This window comes from Dermacentor andersoni, chromosome 1, assembly GCF_023375885.2.
Source record: "Dermacentor andersoni chromosome 1, qqDerAnde1_hic_scaffold, whole genome shotgun sequence".
Taxonomy (NCBI): Eukaryota; Metazoa; Arthropoda; class Arachnida; order Ixodida; family Ixodidae; genus Dermacentor; species Dermacentor andersoni.
In genome coordinates, this window is record NC_092814.1 from 198,755,048 (window position 1) to 198,771,089 (window position 16,042).

Below are 16,042 nucleotides of genomic sequence, written 5' to 3' on the forward strand. Positions count from 1 at the left end.
ACAGCAGTGTGACAGTTGTGGAATGGGCACCCAATGCATGCGATGACAGGTATGGGCGAAGGCAGCTAGTCGGGAATGAGAAGTGGCTGTGCCTTTCAGAGAAAGAATGTCTTGCCCATTGTGCGCAACTAATTCTTCCATTAGCCTTTCATTCTGCTGGCATTGTGCACAAGGGAACACTTAGTAGTTGTCAATGGATGAATCCTTCTAATTCGTGTTTCTGGTTGGTTCATGCTGTTTGTAGCTTTCGCTGCACTGCACAGAGTTAAATGTCATAGGTCTAAAAGGAACTTAAGTTCATCATAAGAATGTCATGGCCAGCTTTCATCATTATACCTCTGCAGTTGATGGGGTTGTTCTGTCATCGTAGTAGTGGGCCTAAACATTCAGATAGACTAGCTGTGAAGTGCCTCTGGTGCAAGTCTGGGCACAAAAAGTGGCTGCATTTAATCAGGGCAATGGCAGCACTGTGAAAGCACTGATGGAAAGTACACCATACGAGGGCACTGCACATAATACATACCTGCCAGCTTGTACCATTTTATCGTAAAATGCCCTATTTCTAGAGATTAAGTGTTTACGATTGTCATATTGACGCCAATAATTTTACAATTGTTTATTTGCGTCTTATTTAGGACTGAACTGATCTCAACAGAATGCAAATACACTTGAACCTCATTATAACGAAGTTGAAGGGGCAGGCAAAATCACTTCGTTATATTCGTTACTTCGTTATATCCGTTATTACCGTTTATTGCAATATATGCCCAATGGGATGCACAATTGTAAACATTGTGGGAATCGAGGTACCTTCTTGCACCTCATTCCCTAGCTCACGCATTGTGCTTAGCTCAGTCTCCGGGAACCGCCACCGTAACAGTAATATAAAGGACACGGCTAGTGCGCCAGAACTAATTTCCCATGCAAACCGTGCTTCTCCTTCCTGGGGTCGAGTCACCACGCGAGCAAGTGTCACCGGTACACGCCGTGATTGGCCTCAAGGTGGCAGCCCCTGGGCACCCTCTCCACCTGAGCTCTCTTCTGCTGAGCACTTCATTGCTGCGGCAGGTGCTCACAGGCCCTCAATGAGGTGGTTACATGGGACCTTTGCTTCCGTGACTTCTCGTTCTCGCGCTTGGTGGACCGCTACCCGGTTAGCCCTAGCGCAGTGAGCGCCTGTACTTAATTGGTCCTGCGGTAAGCCTTTGCCCGTAAGCACCGTGACTGTCGCATTGTGCTGTATCTTGGGTGAATAAACCTGTGCTTTTTGGCGATCTGACTCTGGAGCCTTCTCTGCGACAGTTGGAGAGTCAACAAGCCCTGATGTAGCTCCTTTGTGCATTACTGAGTGGAGGAGCGTCGTGCCCTTTCCTGACCATCGCTCGTAGGGTGAGCCTTGTGCAAACCCATCTCCACAACATGGAGGAGGTGGAGGAAATAAAGAGAGAAGGCAGGGATGTTAACCAGAAATGCGTCTGGTTGGCTACCCTACTTTGGGGAACGGGAAAGAGGAAATAGAAAGATGAGATAGAGAGAGGTAGGGAAGGGGAAGGAAAGCCATGGTGAGCTTGCTTATGCACGCGCACGGCCTGAGCAAGTCAAAGGCGTTCAGATAAGTCAGTCACCCTCAAGAAAGACAAAAGTATCCACAACATGGAAATAAGAACATGGCTTTGCAGCCCATGGCACCGCTACACAGCCACGCATGCAATGAAATTTAAATAAAATAACAAAAGAATCTTCGGCATGTGCATGCGACTTAGTACCTGACGCGACAGCCTTTAGATGCTAAAACTGGTACAGCGGAACATGGAAAGGACGAAACAAGCTGAGCCGGCCAGAAGAAGGAACAGAGCGCTGACTTACAAATGGTTTTATTGATTACGGCTTTTGTACGCCGGGTACCCGGCTACACTACTGTCAACTATAGCTGAAAAGCTATTAAAACAGGTAAAGGACAGTAACAGAGAAGCCCAGCAAAGAAATAATGAACGAAAGAGACTGGCAGTCATATCATATTTGCGTAACGTCTCCCACAGATTAAAGAAGATTGGCCCTAAGGATAGCGTGGAAGTAGTGTTTTCTGTGCGGATAAGCTATGTAGGCTCCATACTGCTGTAAATCCGCTCCATCCACACACCACTGTCTGTTCGACCATGCACAAGAAGCGTTTTGGGTCTTGCATTGTTGGGGTTGTTTATTCAATTCCACTATCATTTGGAAAGAGATATATAGGCCAAACTGGTCACTGCCTCAATGAAAGGCTAAAAGAACATGATTACAATGTGCACCAAGCTGTTCAGGGACACATAGGAATTCACTGTTGTGATTGTGGATGTAAGCCAAATTTTTATTGGTGTGAAGTGCTGGAAAAGCACCGATCCCAACTTACACGGGAGATTATTGAAGCTGATCTCATAGCAACGACTAGCAGGACGTGTGTTAGTGTGCCAACTTTGTGGCTATCTTCACAGGAAGTAAGATTCCTTGATCAGTTTAACTGTGCAGTATTGCACATGTCGTGACTCATGATGGTGTAGTCTTCTCTCGGTGTGAAGTTTTGTGAAGTGTTGTGATGACATTGCTTGATGCTTTCTTGTGGCTATATATTTCTTGCAATATTTCAATAAAACCAGTTGAAAGTCAGCGCTCTGTTCCTTCTTCTGGCCGACTCAGCTTGTTTCTTCCTTTCCATGTTGTGCTGTACCACTACCACCAGAATTTTGTCTACTATCAGAATGCACTACCAACTCGCCCAATCCTCAACCTTAGTGAGCCTTTAGATAGCCGCCTTCTGTTCTATTGTTATGGTCTTTCGCACCCACTTTCCACTTGGCATTCCACGTGGTCAAACCGCATGTCGCACACAATACAGCGCTTTGCTGTGTGATCTTCGCTGTGCCTGTTTGGCACGGCCGGCTCGTGGCCTTCGAGAATGTACTGATGCTAGTACATTTTGCTGGGACACCTCGGAGGCCATGCCCCGCTGCGCCTGCCTGTACGGCACACAGAAGGGAATGTATTAATCTTTCGCATCACCGCGCAGCATGGCATGGCTCATGCAGCCAGGCACACGCAAGAGAGAGAGAGGGGTCAGTGGAGAAGTGCGATAGTGAGCTGATGCTTATGCGTAGATGTGCAGCTAGATGCGGTGGGGAAAAAAACCAGAGTTGCTCGACAACATATTTGACACGGGGACAGGGGAGTTCTGAACTGCCGTGGCAAACGAGTGCCGAACCCCGCGGAAAGCGATGTAATTGCGCACAACGGTAGGGTATTTTTTTGGTTTTGGAGACGAATCTAGTTCGTTATATTCATTGGCAGGATCATTTCACTTCGGTAAAACGAGGTTTTAAATAAATGGATCTCTATGGGAATTCCAAGGGAAATTTTATTTACTTCGTTATATCCGTTATTTTGATATATCCAGTTTCGTTATAACGAGGTTTGAGTGAATATACAGTTATACCTCGATATAACAAAGTCGGCAGCATTGTAAATTTGCTTCGTTAGACTGAAATTTCTTTATATTTAAATTCGAAGCAAATAAGTACAAGTACCGCTAGATTTTTCTTGCACGGAAGGGGCCACAAATTTTTCCGAGTGATTGGAAATTCGGAAAAGCAAATTTGAATCTGGAAAAAAATCTGGAAAAAAAATCTGGAAAAAAAATCACTTGAATACGAGAGTTGGTGATGAAAGATATGGTTTTGTGCCATGTCAACGATATCTTCACGTTGGCGGTATAAAGCAAAGCCAGACATGGCTTTCGTCTCCTCTCCATCCCCACAGCTGATAGTGACGCCTGCAGTGGGGTGGTATCGTGAAAAGCACCAGCAGCGCAGAGCGAATTCTTCGTCTGCCTCTTGCTTCAACGTGTCTGTGAAACTCGAGATTATTCAACCTTTAGCACTAAACGTGTGGGAAGACAGCGCAGGATGCCATGCCGTCTCAACTCACTCAATCTTTGCAAACACAGCAGTTTACCTCTAAAACAGTGCATGGGCTGTGTATGCTCTCAGTCACATTGACATCCATGCACAGCCATGGCCTTGCTAAATAAAGAGACGTGCACCAACCTGCCCTCCTCTCGTTTCCCCTTGCTCCCGTGGGAAGATGGTGTTAATCAAGCCACCATCCTTCTCGGCTCACCCTCGCATGCTTTCACTCGCACCTGCAGCATACACAATGCAGAGCGCAATAGGATCTTGTCATGCTTGGACTTTATACAGAACATGACACTGCTCCGCTGTTGCTTTTGGTCGCGCAACGCGTTCGCAAGCAGCGGTATATAATTCAACCATTTGACCATCTTCATCCACGGAAGTTTCCATTGTCTCAGTATTCCGTCGTGAGGGCAGTGAAATTTTATTATATTGAAATCGTGTATAAACACACTTGGTTATACTTTTTTTTATTGAGGTTCAATATGCGTGGTATATAGACAAGAAGATATAAAAAGTTAAACGAAAGCTGGTTTTTAAGGACCCAGTTTTTTATGGCGCAACGAAAAGCTCACCCTGAGTAGTGTTTACACCTGCAGTGGTTACTTCCAAAAGCACGTGAATATTTTGTAGGCACAATTTTTCGATCTGAGCAGCCTCTAAGAAAGAAAGAGTCCCTTCTCCAGTAATGCTGAGAAGTGAGAGCGATACCAATAGCTCGCCTCGCAAATAGTGAAAGCCACCCATTGTGCTGTTTTCACAGGGGTGAGTGCAACTGTGGTCATCTACCTATATTTTGATCTTCTCAATCACTTTTCAAAATAAAGAGCTGGTACAATAAATTTGTATTATTGTACAGACCTTTCTTACATTTGTAGCATGTTTTTCCCCAAGTACACACCTACGTCATGGCTGTTTGGCCCCTGGTGTCGTTATGTTGTTAGACGAGCCAAGCCAACTAATCAAAAACGAAAGTGAAGGCAGCGCCACTTTTCTGCTCACTTATAAAAAAGTGTACTGCCTTTCAATACTGATAAAAAGACCAGGAACCACATGTACTAGTAGAAGGTCAAGTGATGGGGACACTTATGCATGTTAAATTTTTTCCCCGCAGGGCACCAAAGGTCAGTTTTTGCGACTTTTAGTGGAGAATTAGAAATATAAATCCACATTTACTGAGGAACACAGGGCTTATTTCAGCCAATACGATAGGCAATCTTTCCATCAGTGTGGTTATCTTGATTTATGTTCTGAGCGGCTGTCTGCCCCTCTAAATACTTTGTTATATCGAGAATTTTCTTATATTGAAGTTCGTTATGTTGAGGTTGAACTGTAGTTGTTGAGCAATTTTTCAGAGCCTATCTTTTGGACTCATTCATTTATTCTGACCTACCGGCAACAGAGCAACCACTAAAATGACAGGTGGAATGTTGGCCACTTTACATGGATATTTACGAATAAACACCATGGCCATTTCCATTTTTCTGTGATGCAAACAATTTTTTATGTGAATATAGAGTAGTGTCCCTACAGAACAAAGTCAGGAAATTTTAGAGAAATAAACTTTGTGTCTTGACTAATGAAACAACATTTAGTATTTTTTGCAAAATTTTAGTGCTTGGCTTCGGCGGTAATATTTTTTACATTTTAATGTTACAGGTCTGGTAATATCATTCAGCATCTTGAATGTTCCAGAAGTTTAACACATGTACACACATTTTTTTAACGTTTATATGGTACTTCTGATGGAACATTACTGCTGTCAGTATGAAAATAATAATAAAAAATATTTGCACTTGAAGTAAGCACTGTTTTGACTATCAGAAATAGCCTCCTCTCTCCCACCCTTGATTGAAAAAGACAAATTTCTGGGGAGAGGCCTGTACTAGCATGTGTAAAAGTTTGATTAATCACACTATCCATTGGGTTTTGGCCATTAGCCATGTTTTATTGTGAAAATTTTATTTTGCTATGGTTTAGTTTGCTAGAGGAAACAGTTATTCTCAACATACTGTGCGCATGCCTGCAGGTAGCTCAAATCATCCAAGTGCTGGCACTAGCAAGCTGGGAACGTCCAGATCCACGCTTGTCAGACCTCTATGATCGTTTTCCGAGAGACTGCATCTCATCTTTGTTGGACTCTCTGCTTTTGGGAGATGGTGTTGCTGGAAGCCAAAGCTCCCAGGTGGCCACATCTGTGCCTACCACCACGTCTCTTCAGCAGGAGGAACTGGCACGTGCTGCATTCCTAGCTTCGGAGGTGCAATTAGCCACATTGGTGAGTTTTCCTGCCTCCATGCTCTGTGTTGTATTCCAGCCAGCATATAGAAGTGGGCAGTACTTGATGGGTTGTTTATTCTTCTCAGTACATATTGGAACAGTGTGGGCAAGGTATGTAGCGACATTCATTAAAAACTGCTTTACGAAAATAAAATTGGCTGTATTACCAAGTGGCAATAGCAGAGGACCTGTTGGGTTGTGCCTGCAAGCTAGACAGGATGTAACCAGTCCTTTCAAGTTACCCTTATTGTATTAATTTCTAAGAGACGCAGCATGCAAACACAGCATATTTGGCCAATGCAATGTCAAGTCTTACACCTTGTTGTTCACTAGACATCATGAAAACAGGATTGGACTTTGTGCTGCATTGCTGACACACGCACACAAAAAAAGACAATTGTGGAAATTGTTATTCATAGTGGTGCTATTGATTTTTGCCACACATGCGAATGACAGTGAACATAGCAAGAATGCACACTGAAACATGGCCTCAGTGAATTAATCTTACACATTGAAGTGCAAAACACTTTCGTGGAGTTAAAATGGATCTAGTGAAATTGTGGTTCTTGTGTGGAGGAAACTCATATATAATTTATTGTGTGCACCAACATCTGTAAGCAAGATGCTCAATGCTTACCCGTTCAGGCAAGCTTAAGAAAAAAAAAGTAAATATAGTCCAGAAGCCTTTGTACGCAAATGAATTTCAATGAAGTCATGCATACACAATATTTCAAACGTCAGTTGTAATCAAATGGCATTAAACGGTCAAGTGAAGTTCAACACAGCTGATGTCCAACATGTGGTACTCACCTCAAAGAATATTCAAAATGAGATCCAATAAAGCACTGCATATATGCAGAGACTATTGCATGTGCACAGCTACAAACGTGATCCATGCTCGCACACTGGTGCACAGATCAAAGGCAAGCGCTTATTTTCACTGAGAAATGCAACAAAATTAGATTGTGACACAAAAAATCACCAGCAGCCTTCTGAACAATGTCAGCCAAGGAGAATGCCAAGGTTCCTGGTGACCAAAGGACAACAGTGGTTGTTTTGCTACAAATTGAGGTTTGATGGAAATTTGGTGGGCTCTTTGGTCATTCTGTGCATTTCCACCAGTTAGCTGAAAAGCAACATGGCAGGAAAAAACTAACTGTACAGAAGGAGTAGCTGCTTTCCTTGTTGCTCCTTTCTTCGCATCTAAGTTTCATCAGTTACACACCCTAAACCATTAGAGATGATTAAAAACCTGGTTGTCTTTGCACCTGTGTTGATGTGGTTTTCTTCTTGAAGCTGCACAGGATTCATTTAGAAGTTACTTCAAATGTAAACTCACTGTCAACAATTGAGACCATTCAAAACTGCATTGTAGAGACAGCGAATAGTTGAATGTTGCTGTCCCAGTCCCATGATTTCGGCCCGCAAGCAAAAACAGACAAATACGCTTGGCAGTTGCTACTTTTTCTAACCTCACTCCTTGTGCTTTGGCTGTAATTTGAAGTGGACAGTGGAGTGCTACTATGACCACAGCGTACCATAAGTCTATTGTCTGTCTGTGCTGCATGCAGAAGCACTACCGAAGTGTGGATTTCTCAGCTTCAGTCACTTGTCTTGTTCATCATGACCCTTGCTCTTCCCAGTCACTTCACTGCTGAATTAACTTTCACTTTCATGCTCATAGACAATCACTGCTGTTATCATTGGCAGTCTTTGTATGATCTCTGAAATTGTGTTAGAAAGCTTTTGATGGCCAAAAAGTTATGGAACTGAGGGCTATTTTCATATTTCGTGACTGTGCCTGGAATTTATGTGTAAGTAATTCAACGCTTTTATGTCGTGTAGTACTCTCCTGAAATGACACTGATGTATAATAATGATGCAATAAAATAAAAAAAAAGACTACCTAGTTCTTTCGTTTTCTTAGTAGCTTTCTTTTTTAACTGTAGTCTGCAATCACAAGTCTATTACCAAGAAGTGTTACTGTGGTTTTCATGTGTTCATATATGGCCAGCCAGCAAACATGACTGGTAGTGTGTGGCTTCATACAGGGTCCTCATGGAATGTCATTCTTCTTTTACTTTTTATCTTATAGGTGTCATTTTTACGGAGTATAACATGGCCCACGAGTGAGAGCAGTCAACAGAAAGCTCTTGGCTCTCTACTTGATCAGCTGCCATTGCCCTCAGAAGCACCCAGGCAGACAGCAACAAAGGGTAAGAAAGCATTTGTCCCTCACCTGCTACAGCCTTTGGGCTTTCTTCTAAAAGCGATGTGAAACCCTGCTCCTATATGTGCTGATTTGAAATGTGGTTGATTGTCGTGCAGTTGAATAGTCTCGTATATCTAATGCCCTGTCAAGGTGCACATTTAAAGTTTGTCTGAAGTGAGTGAGAGCTAGGCTTTTGAAGCTTAGGTTAAACGAAGCAGTGGCTTGCCATGGTGGCTCAATTACTAAGAATTCTGCTTCTGAGCACGAGGTTACAGGTTCAATTCTTCTAACTGACTTCATTGCGATGGGAGCGGAATGTAAAATTCTGGCAGAAATTGTCTTGGGATGAGTGTCGACGAGAATGCAATTAGTATTGAAGCAATGTAGTGACACACCGTATTTCCACCATCGAAACTCATCATGTGTGAGGCATGTATACCTGCCCGCTTCCTTCTGGATCCACTGCACAATCTAGCAATGGCACTGTGAAGTCCCCGTGGGGACTGTGTCTTAATCTATATGCAGACACATATGCAGATGTAGGTTCAATTCTGCCACGCACCAGAGAAATTTTAAAATATATTTTTTTCTCATTGAAGAATGGCACATACTCAGTGGCACATATGCAGTGATCCAAGCTAGTGTCAAAGAGGCTCATTGAAAAGCAGCACATATCCAATGTCCCAAGTTGGTCCAATGGTTGGTTTCGAGTCTGGTTCTCTCAGCACAGCAGTTTGATGCTCTACCCATTAGACCATGGACTATCCAGTGACCCAAGTTGGCGTGAAAGATGTTAAGTTAGGATGACAAACAGACAGACAGACATCTGTTGACTGATTGAAAACTGGGTGAAGTTCTCATAGAATGCTTAACGCATTAAAAATAATCTGCTGTGCTTGAGTATGTAGGACAGTCTTGAGTACAATACATGACACATCAGTGCATCGAGCACTAGAAAACACCCGAGTGGATGCTTGGGCTTGTTGTTATTGCACTGCTAAAACCAAGAGCGCATCTCTTTCTCTGTGTCCATGTTGTTTACACGCTCTTGGGTTTAACAGAGAAAACACCCCAAACACACATGATGGCACTGAACTATCTTCTGTGTGTGAAAGAGAATGAGGGAGGGAAAGGTTGATGTCACTCTCAACACAATTGCCTACAACTGGTTCTATCGTTGTAGCATGAAGGCTGCAATTAAGGGAAAGCCTAATGCCACCTGGAGTACAAATCATGATATACAGTCGATGCTGGACATATTTATTTATTCGTAGTACCTTACAGGCCCCTGCGTGGGGCACCGAGTAAGGGGGCAAACAAAACGGGAAGAAAAAGTTACACTTGGTGACAAAACATAACAATAACAGAAGAGCAGAATGCATAAAAATTGGGGGTTGCAGTAAAATATAGATATATGTGCTATGTACAGGATTTCAGCCATAACAAACTTCAGAAGAGCAGAATGCAGCAAATATAAGGCAAGAAGAAAAAGGAAACCTTATATAAATGAAATTAGCACAGGGCCGTATGACAAGAAGCTTCTTGCCAAGAAGGACAGGCTTACGCAAGTGAATTAACATAGGACTGAACGTCAGCAAGAGGAAAAATGTCTATATAGGTGTTCTTGAAAAACATCCTCATGATCTGAAATGGATGCTATGGATTCAGGAAGATCATTCCAGAGAGAAATGGCGAGAGGTAAAGCAGACAAGTTAAATGTTTTCTTTCTTCCAAAAATATGTTTAAAAAATAAACGACTTCAGAGCCTTTGTGACATTCATTGTGGTTGCTCAAAGGGAAGACAGGTGTGGGAGGGACTATGCACTTATTTATGAAGTAGGCAAAGCACGGCAGCAGAACTGTGAGTTTCAAGAGACTGAAGGGGAATGTTTCGTTTTATTTCTGTAACGCTAGAACTTTGGTTCTAATTTCGAGTAATATACCAAGCAGTGCTGTTTTGTATGGATTCAAACGCAAATTATAGCTGCAGGTGAGCAAACGTAAGATATGCCAATTGATGGATGACAGCAGGTGAGTTTTGCAGATTGGACCGAACGTAACCTAGTGTCTGAGACGCTTTTGCATAAATGGCAATGGTATGTGTTGACCATTACAAGTTGGATTCAAGGTGCACACCTAAGTACTTGTAGGATGAAGCCTGAGATACTTCTGTGTTATTAATAATATAGGAAAATTTGGAAAAGGAGCGTTTGTGTCTGAAGGAAACCAATCTGCACTTCTCAGAATTTAGGGTCATTTGCCATTTACTGCACCATTCACTTATACAGGATAGATCATCTTGCAGGATATGGTGATCATTAGGAGATTCTATTGTGTGGTAGGTAATGCAGTCATATGCAAAAAGACGAATTCGGGAAGAGATATTATGGTGCAGATGATTTACAAATATCAGAGCAGTAGTCTAAGGACAGTTTCCTGTGGTACTTCAGAGGTCACGTCGGTGATTGGGGACGTGCAGTTATTCACAAAAGTAAAGTAGTGGTGGTTAGATGGGCAGTTGCGCGCCCAAAATATTGTAGCCGAATCAAGAATCAGTGTGTGTAGTGTTGGGTGTCATCGACGCAGTGGCCTGAGGAGTAAGGCCAAGAACGAAGGGACTAGGAGGCCTCAGAGCACTGATGGGCACGTGAGAGACGGCCAGACCTTTAATGCGTTATTATACCTATTTTTAAGGCACCAAGAAACAACACACAGCACACAACAGAGGACAACGGGATAGAGAGCCCAGCAAGAAGTTCTCTTTTAATGCATTGGCATTTTTAGGGTACTTCACGCACTTTCTGGGGCTATATGTACATGCGTATGTGTGCGTGCACGTGTGTGTGTGTGTGTGTGAGAGAGAGAGAGGGAGAGAGACCAAGTCACTGGGTAGTCCATGGTCTATGCATTAGCAGGCTGTGCCACAAATGCACTGCGTATGTGAGGCTTTCAGTTAATGCCTTTCACGCTGATGCTTTAGCAAGCTGTGCCACAAATGTACTGGGTATGTGCCACTCTCAATGAATGCATGTCACATCAATGCTTTAGTGAGCTGCACGATGAATGCACTGGGTATGTCATTCTTCATGTACTTGTCACCGAGTATGTTCCACTGAGTGTGTGGCAAGCGAGGGAACAATTCTCAGTGTTTGTAGGCACCGGTGCGCCACGCTTCTCGTCTCAGAGGCCTTGCACGGTCTTCTCGGAAGTGCCACTAGATAGCGCAGCTTGTCCAGAAACAAGCGAGATGCTGCATGACCTGTTTCTCAGCGTTTTCATGCACCGGCGCATCATGCATTTCGGAGGTCACACGCAGGCTTCACAGCAGGGGTGCTAGGCAGCACCGAGTGTTCCTAGGGAAGCACGAAAGAGGAATTCCGTTGCAGTACACACCTCATACATAACTCGTTTCAACAGTGGCAGTACGTTGTGTTGCTATATTTATTCAATGCTAAGCGCATTATCATGGACAGTCATTGTGAGATGGGTTCCGCCACTTTTTTTAGGGTTGTCAAAAAGCGATGATGATTGATTCCAACAGGAAGTCAGTTTCAAAACTCGCACAACAGTCTGCCTAGCTCATTGCCCATGTATGACAATTGCCCATTTATGAGGTGTAATTTTGGTATCGTCACGGACACACGGCCGGGCATGTTCATGCGCGAATTCACAGCACAAGTGCTCTTATAGTGGTACAGCATGTATTCAACAGTCTGGTTTACTTTTGTGGTGCGTCCATTTCTACCTTATCTTGAATAAAAACGCACAACAAGCACTTCGACCCGTGCGAGGCACACCGTGCTCACGTCTCTGATCGATCAGCGCAGGCTTTTAGGGTTAGCATTGCGATCAGTATATCAAAGATCGTTCCTCAGAATAAGGGACTTGCGACATTCGTGTGCAATAAATAAACTTTTTTTTTTTTTGACACAGCTTTGGAGAAGCAATTTGGTAAATTCCCACTTTTCATGATCTTGAGAAACTGCCTGAGATGTGCGGAGGTCTCAGATAAGATTCAATTAGGTATATTTTATATTTCGAGTTATTGATACATCTAAATTTTCTGCGATCCTCTTCAAGCTCGGTATATCCAGGATCAACTTCGTCGGCGTAGAGAGAAAGAGAAATCACATGTATGCCCAACGCGCCACTGAAGTAGACTCAGCACCTGCTGGGTGTTGTGTCTGGGCTGAACTGGGCTGATCCCAAAGGGAATGCCATGTTACGTAGCATCTCAAAGTGCTAGCTGCTACTACAGAAGTAAGGGGGAAACTGGTGCACACTCACTTTTGTAATTGTTGCTATGAGACACTACACACCTGGAAGGCATCTCAAAGTGCTAGCTTGTATGTGAGAACTGGTAATTTGCTTAACGCAGAAAGTTGGGCTAGTTGGTGTTGATGCATTTGCTGAGACATAGTTACTAGCGTTAACAAGACTAACAGAAACAAAGTTGGGACAGAACAGAGCACTGTCCCCAATTTTTTTCCGTTAGTCTTGTTAGCGCTAGTAACTATGTCTTATTTACTTGTATAAGGCCAGCACTTTTTTTTTTTTTTACATAGTGTTTGGGCCATGCAAAGTATTATTAGGATCACTCCCCAAGTTTCTTTGTACGTCTAGCCTTGTAGCTTTGATCTACGTTTCCTCAATTTATGTTTCCTTTGGTGGGTTTAGAACACAGTTCACCGTGCTAGGAAAACTAGCGTGGGGACATAGTTCCTCTCATGCTACTCACTGAAGCCTGGAACTGTACAAGTCTAACTTTCACCTAGCCATACATTTACCATGTTGTTCTGCATGTGCAATCATGTGGAGCTTGACTGCTACAGCATACGCTGTCAGGTGCTTCCCCAACATCAACAGCAGAATGTGCCTGAAAGCATAGTGAAGCTAAATAACACATCGCAGCACAGCCAATGCTGTTAAATTTGGGCTGGAACTATGTTGCAGGATACAGTGATGGTGATGATGATGCTGATGCTGATGAGGCCATTGTCTGCAGTACAGTAACTAGTGCCATCTAGTACAGTGGCTTACGCAAACTAAGAAGTACAGGAGTATGCACATAATGCTTAGTTACTTTTTTCCTTAACTTATTGCATCTCAAAAGTGTGGGTGCGGGCTTTACGCAAGGACAGGCCTTATGCGAGCAAATACAATTTTCTGTTGTGCTATGCATGATGTGTCTGTGGCCTAATAGGTAGAGTATCAAGCTGCACTGCTAGAGGAACTGTGCTCTAAAGCCATCATTGGACATGTAAAATGAGGCTGACATGAAAGCTACCTGGCTGGATGTACAAAGAAACCTGGAGATTGCTCCTAACAATACTTCGAATTAAAACGAACGGGGCTGATTATGTCAAGAAGTGACTGGCAGTGAGCTAGTGGTTGAGGCATGGCTAAAAATTTGCACTGACTTTTAGAGGGTTCGGGGGCAGCAGGACAGGATTGGGTGGTTTGGCAGTGCACACATATATATAGGGAAGTTAAAGAAAAATGGGAAATCTGTAGAAGAATGCTATCATGGTCTTGTTGGGGGCTCGGTGCTGACGCCCGTTATTGCCAATGGGTCGCAAGCCCCAAGGGTAGCGTTGGCCTGGCGGCCTGGGGCACTGGAAGCATCCGAAGGTCCCGGCAAAGCAAGAGTAGACTGGTAACAGAACAACTTGTTTATTCTAACATAGCAAAAGAGCGGCCGGTCAGGTCGACCGAAGTGGAGAGACGGGAGAGCACGTAACTCAACAGAAGAAATCGGAGCCTCTCCCCTGGCGTCCGGGGGCAGCTGCTCTTATACTCTCGGCGTCGCGGGCCAGAAGGAAGGTCACGGGATGAGCCCACGCGACGGCGGAGCATGAGCCCACGACGGCGCGCACGGTCGAGCCGAGAGACATGGTGAGCCGAGTGTAGTGACGCATCGCCAACCCGCCGACGGACAGACCTCCTGGCACCTCACTTGGGGAGCTCCGCTCCCCGGCTGCCGCGCTTTGACAAGCGTGGGCACACACACACACACGCACATACGAAGACACGTGGCACTGAAACACGCCTGGACACGCTTGGCGGGGAGGCGTTGTGGCGGCGTCGAACGGGCCAAAATGTCCGCCGCTTTGACAAAGCCCCGGCGTCCGTTGCATCCGCGCCGGCATTACCGCGCGATGTAGGCGAAACGTAACAGTCTACATATATGCTGCCTTTGCAGTGGAATATTGTCACACCTCCTACCAGTTGTGAGAGAAAGTCTAATAATGGCTATATCAAGCTACATTAGAAGTGATGTTTCTGAATGACCACTGTGGCAAAAACTTATATTTATGTTGGGTAATTGCTGTTTGATGGCATTCATGCATTTTTTCATCTTGTATATTTGGGTCCACCTGGCACTGCATACTGTATGTTTGCTTATTTTGTAAATCAATAACTGAATGTGTTAAAGAAAGGGTACATGGAGCATCACACATCCAGTTCTGCTAAGCAGTAGTTGTCTTTGCATCAGGAGTTAGATTTCCCAAATGCATGAAGAAACTGTTCTTACAATATAAGTTGTCCTTTTTCAGCTTCAGCACCTAAGAAAGGTACAGATGGTGAAGATGATTCAGTGACCTCCGACTCTCTGCCTGAAGAGGTCCTTGTGATACCGATGCCAGATTTCACACTGGAGTGTCCTGGCATGCTTAGTGAAGAAAAGGTGAACCTTATGAAATTGAAAGTTTTCTTCGTGGTTTGTACAAGGACAGATATCTTCAATTAATTCATAATAGGCCTGCAGGGGTCAAGGTGGGGTGGAAGAGGGTTACTTTTCTTGCAGTGGCAAGTGCTGCACAGTCAAGGCAGTGAGCATAGATATGGAAAAGCATTGACTGCATGATATAGTCTTACTGTCTGTTTTCAATCCTTTGTAAATGTGCACAAGCATAAGGCACCTGTATGGAAATGAATCTGCCAAGAAATCTGGCATATTAGAGTGTTTTAATTGAGCGTCTTTACGGTCCGCTCTGCTCGAAGTTGCCCCGCGCATATTTAAAGAAGTGCGAAAGAAGGAAAGAAGTGCGTTCAATATGGGGGGGGGGGGGGGGGGGCGAGTAAATATGGTAGTTGTGCGTTTAGCGTAGCGGGCCTTTCGTAGTTGCAGAACCTCTGGCCAAATTCAGGGTAGTAAAACAATACAAAAAATCACATTGGTCATTTTTATAAAGTAAGACGAATATACTGGGTGTTTCAGCGAACACCTTCAAAATTTTTTATAGGTTGGCTGTGTCAAATAGCACAATCCTAGTTCATGAGCTGGTATACTTGAAGAGGCAGACGTTACATGCACAAAAAATTGAAATGCATAATTGACTAATTAACAAATATTTACTAATTAAGTTTTTAGCTATTTGCCTTATGGCACATATTTCAATTTACAAATTGTAGCGGGAGAGACTGCGAGACGTATCCACTTGAAAAAGATAGTGTGGATGATGCCATTTACGAGATATGCGGCATCATACCTCTGGTAAAAAATGCACTGTCGTTCCACTTACTTTCTAACAAAATGACAGTGCATTTCTCCACAAAGTTCAGGAATAATTATCTCGAAACTGGTGTCAACCTGAGAATTCGT

At 43.8% G+C, this 16,042-nt stretch overlaps 1 protein-coding gene across 1 annotated transcript in view; it reads left to right on the plus strand.

Annotated features, from left to right (window-relative positions):
- Nucleotides 1-16,042, plus strand: part of Gapvd1 (GTPase activating protein and VPS9 domains 1) — a 189,215-nt gene that overhangs the window by 25,874 nt on the left and 147,299 nt on the right. The window contains exons 5-7 of the mRNA XM_055062940.2: nt 5,974-6,222; nt 8,320-8,440; nt 14,994-15,124. Coding sequence (XP_054918915.2) covers nt 5,974-6,222; nt 8,320-8,440; nt 14,994-15,124 — 501 coding nt within the window. The remainder of the gene's footprint in view (nt 1-5,973; nt 6,223-8,319; nt 8,441-14,993; nt 15,125-16,042) is intronic.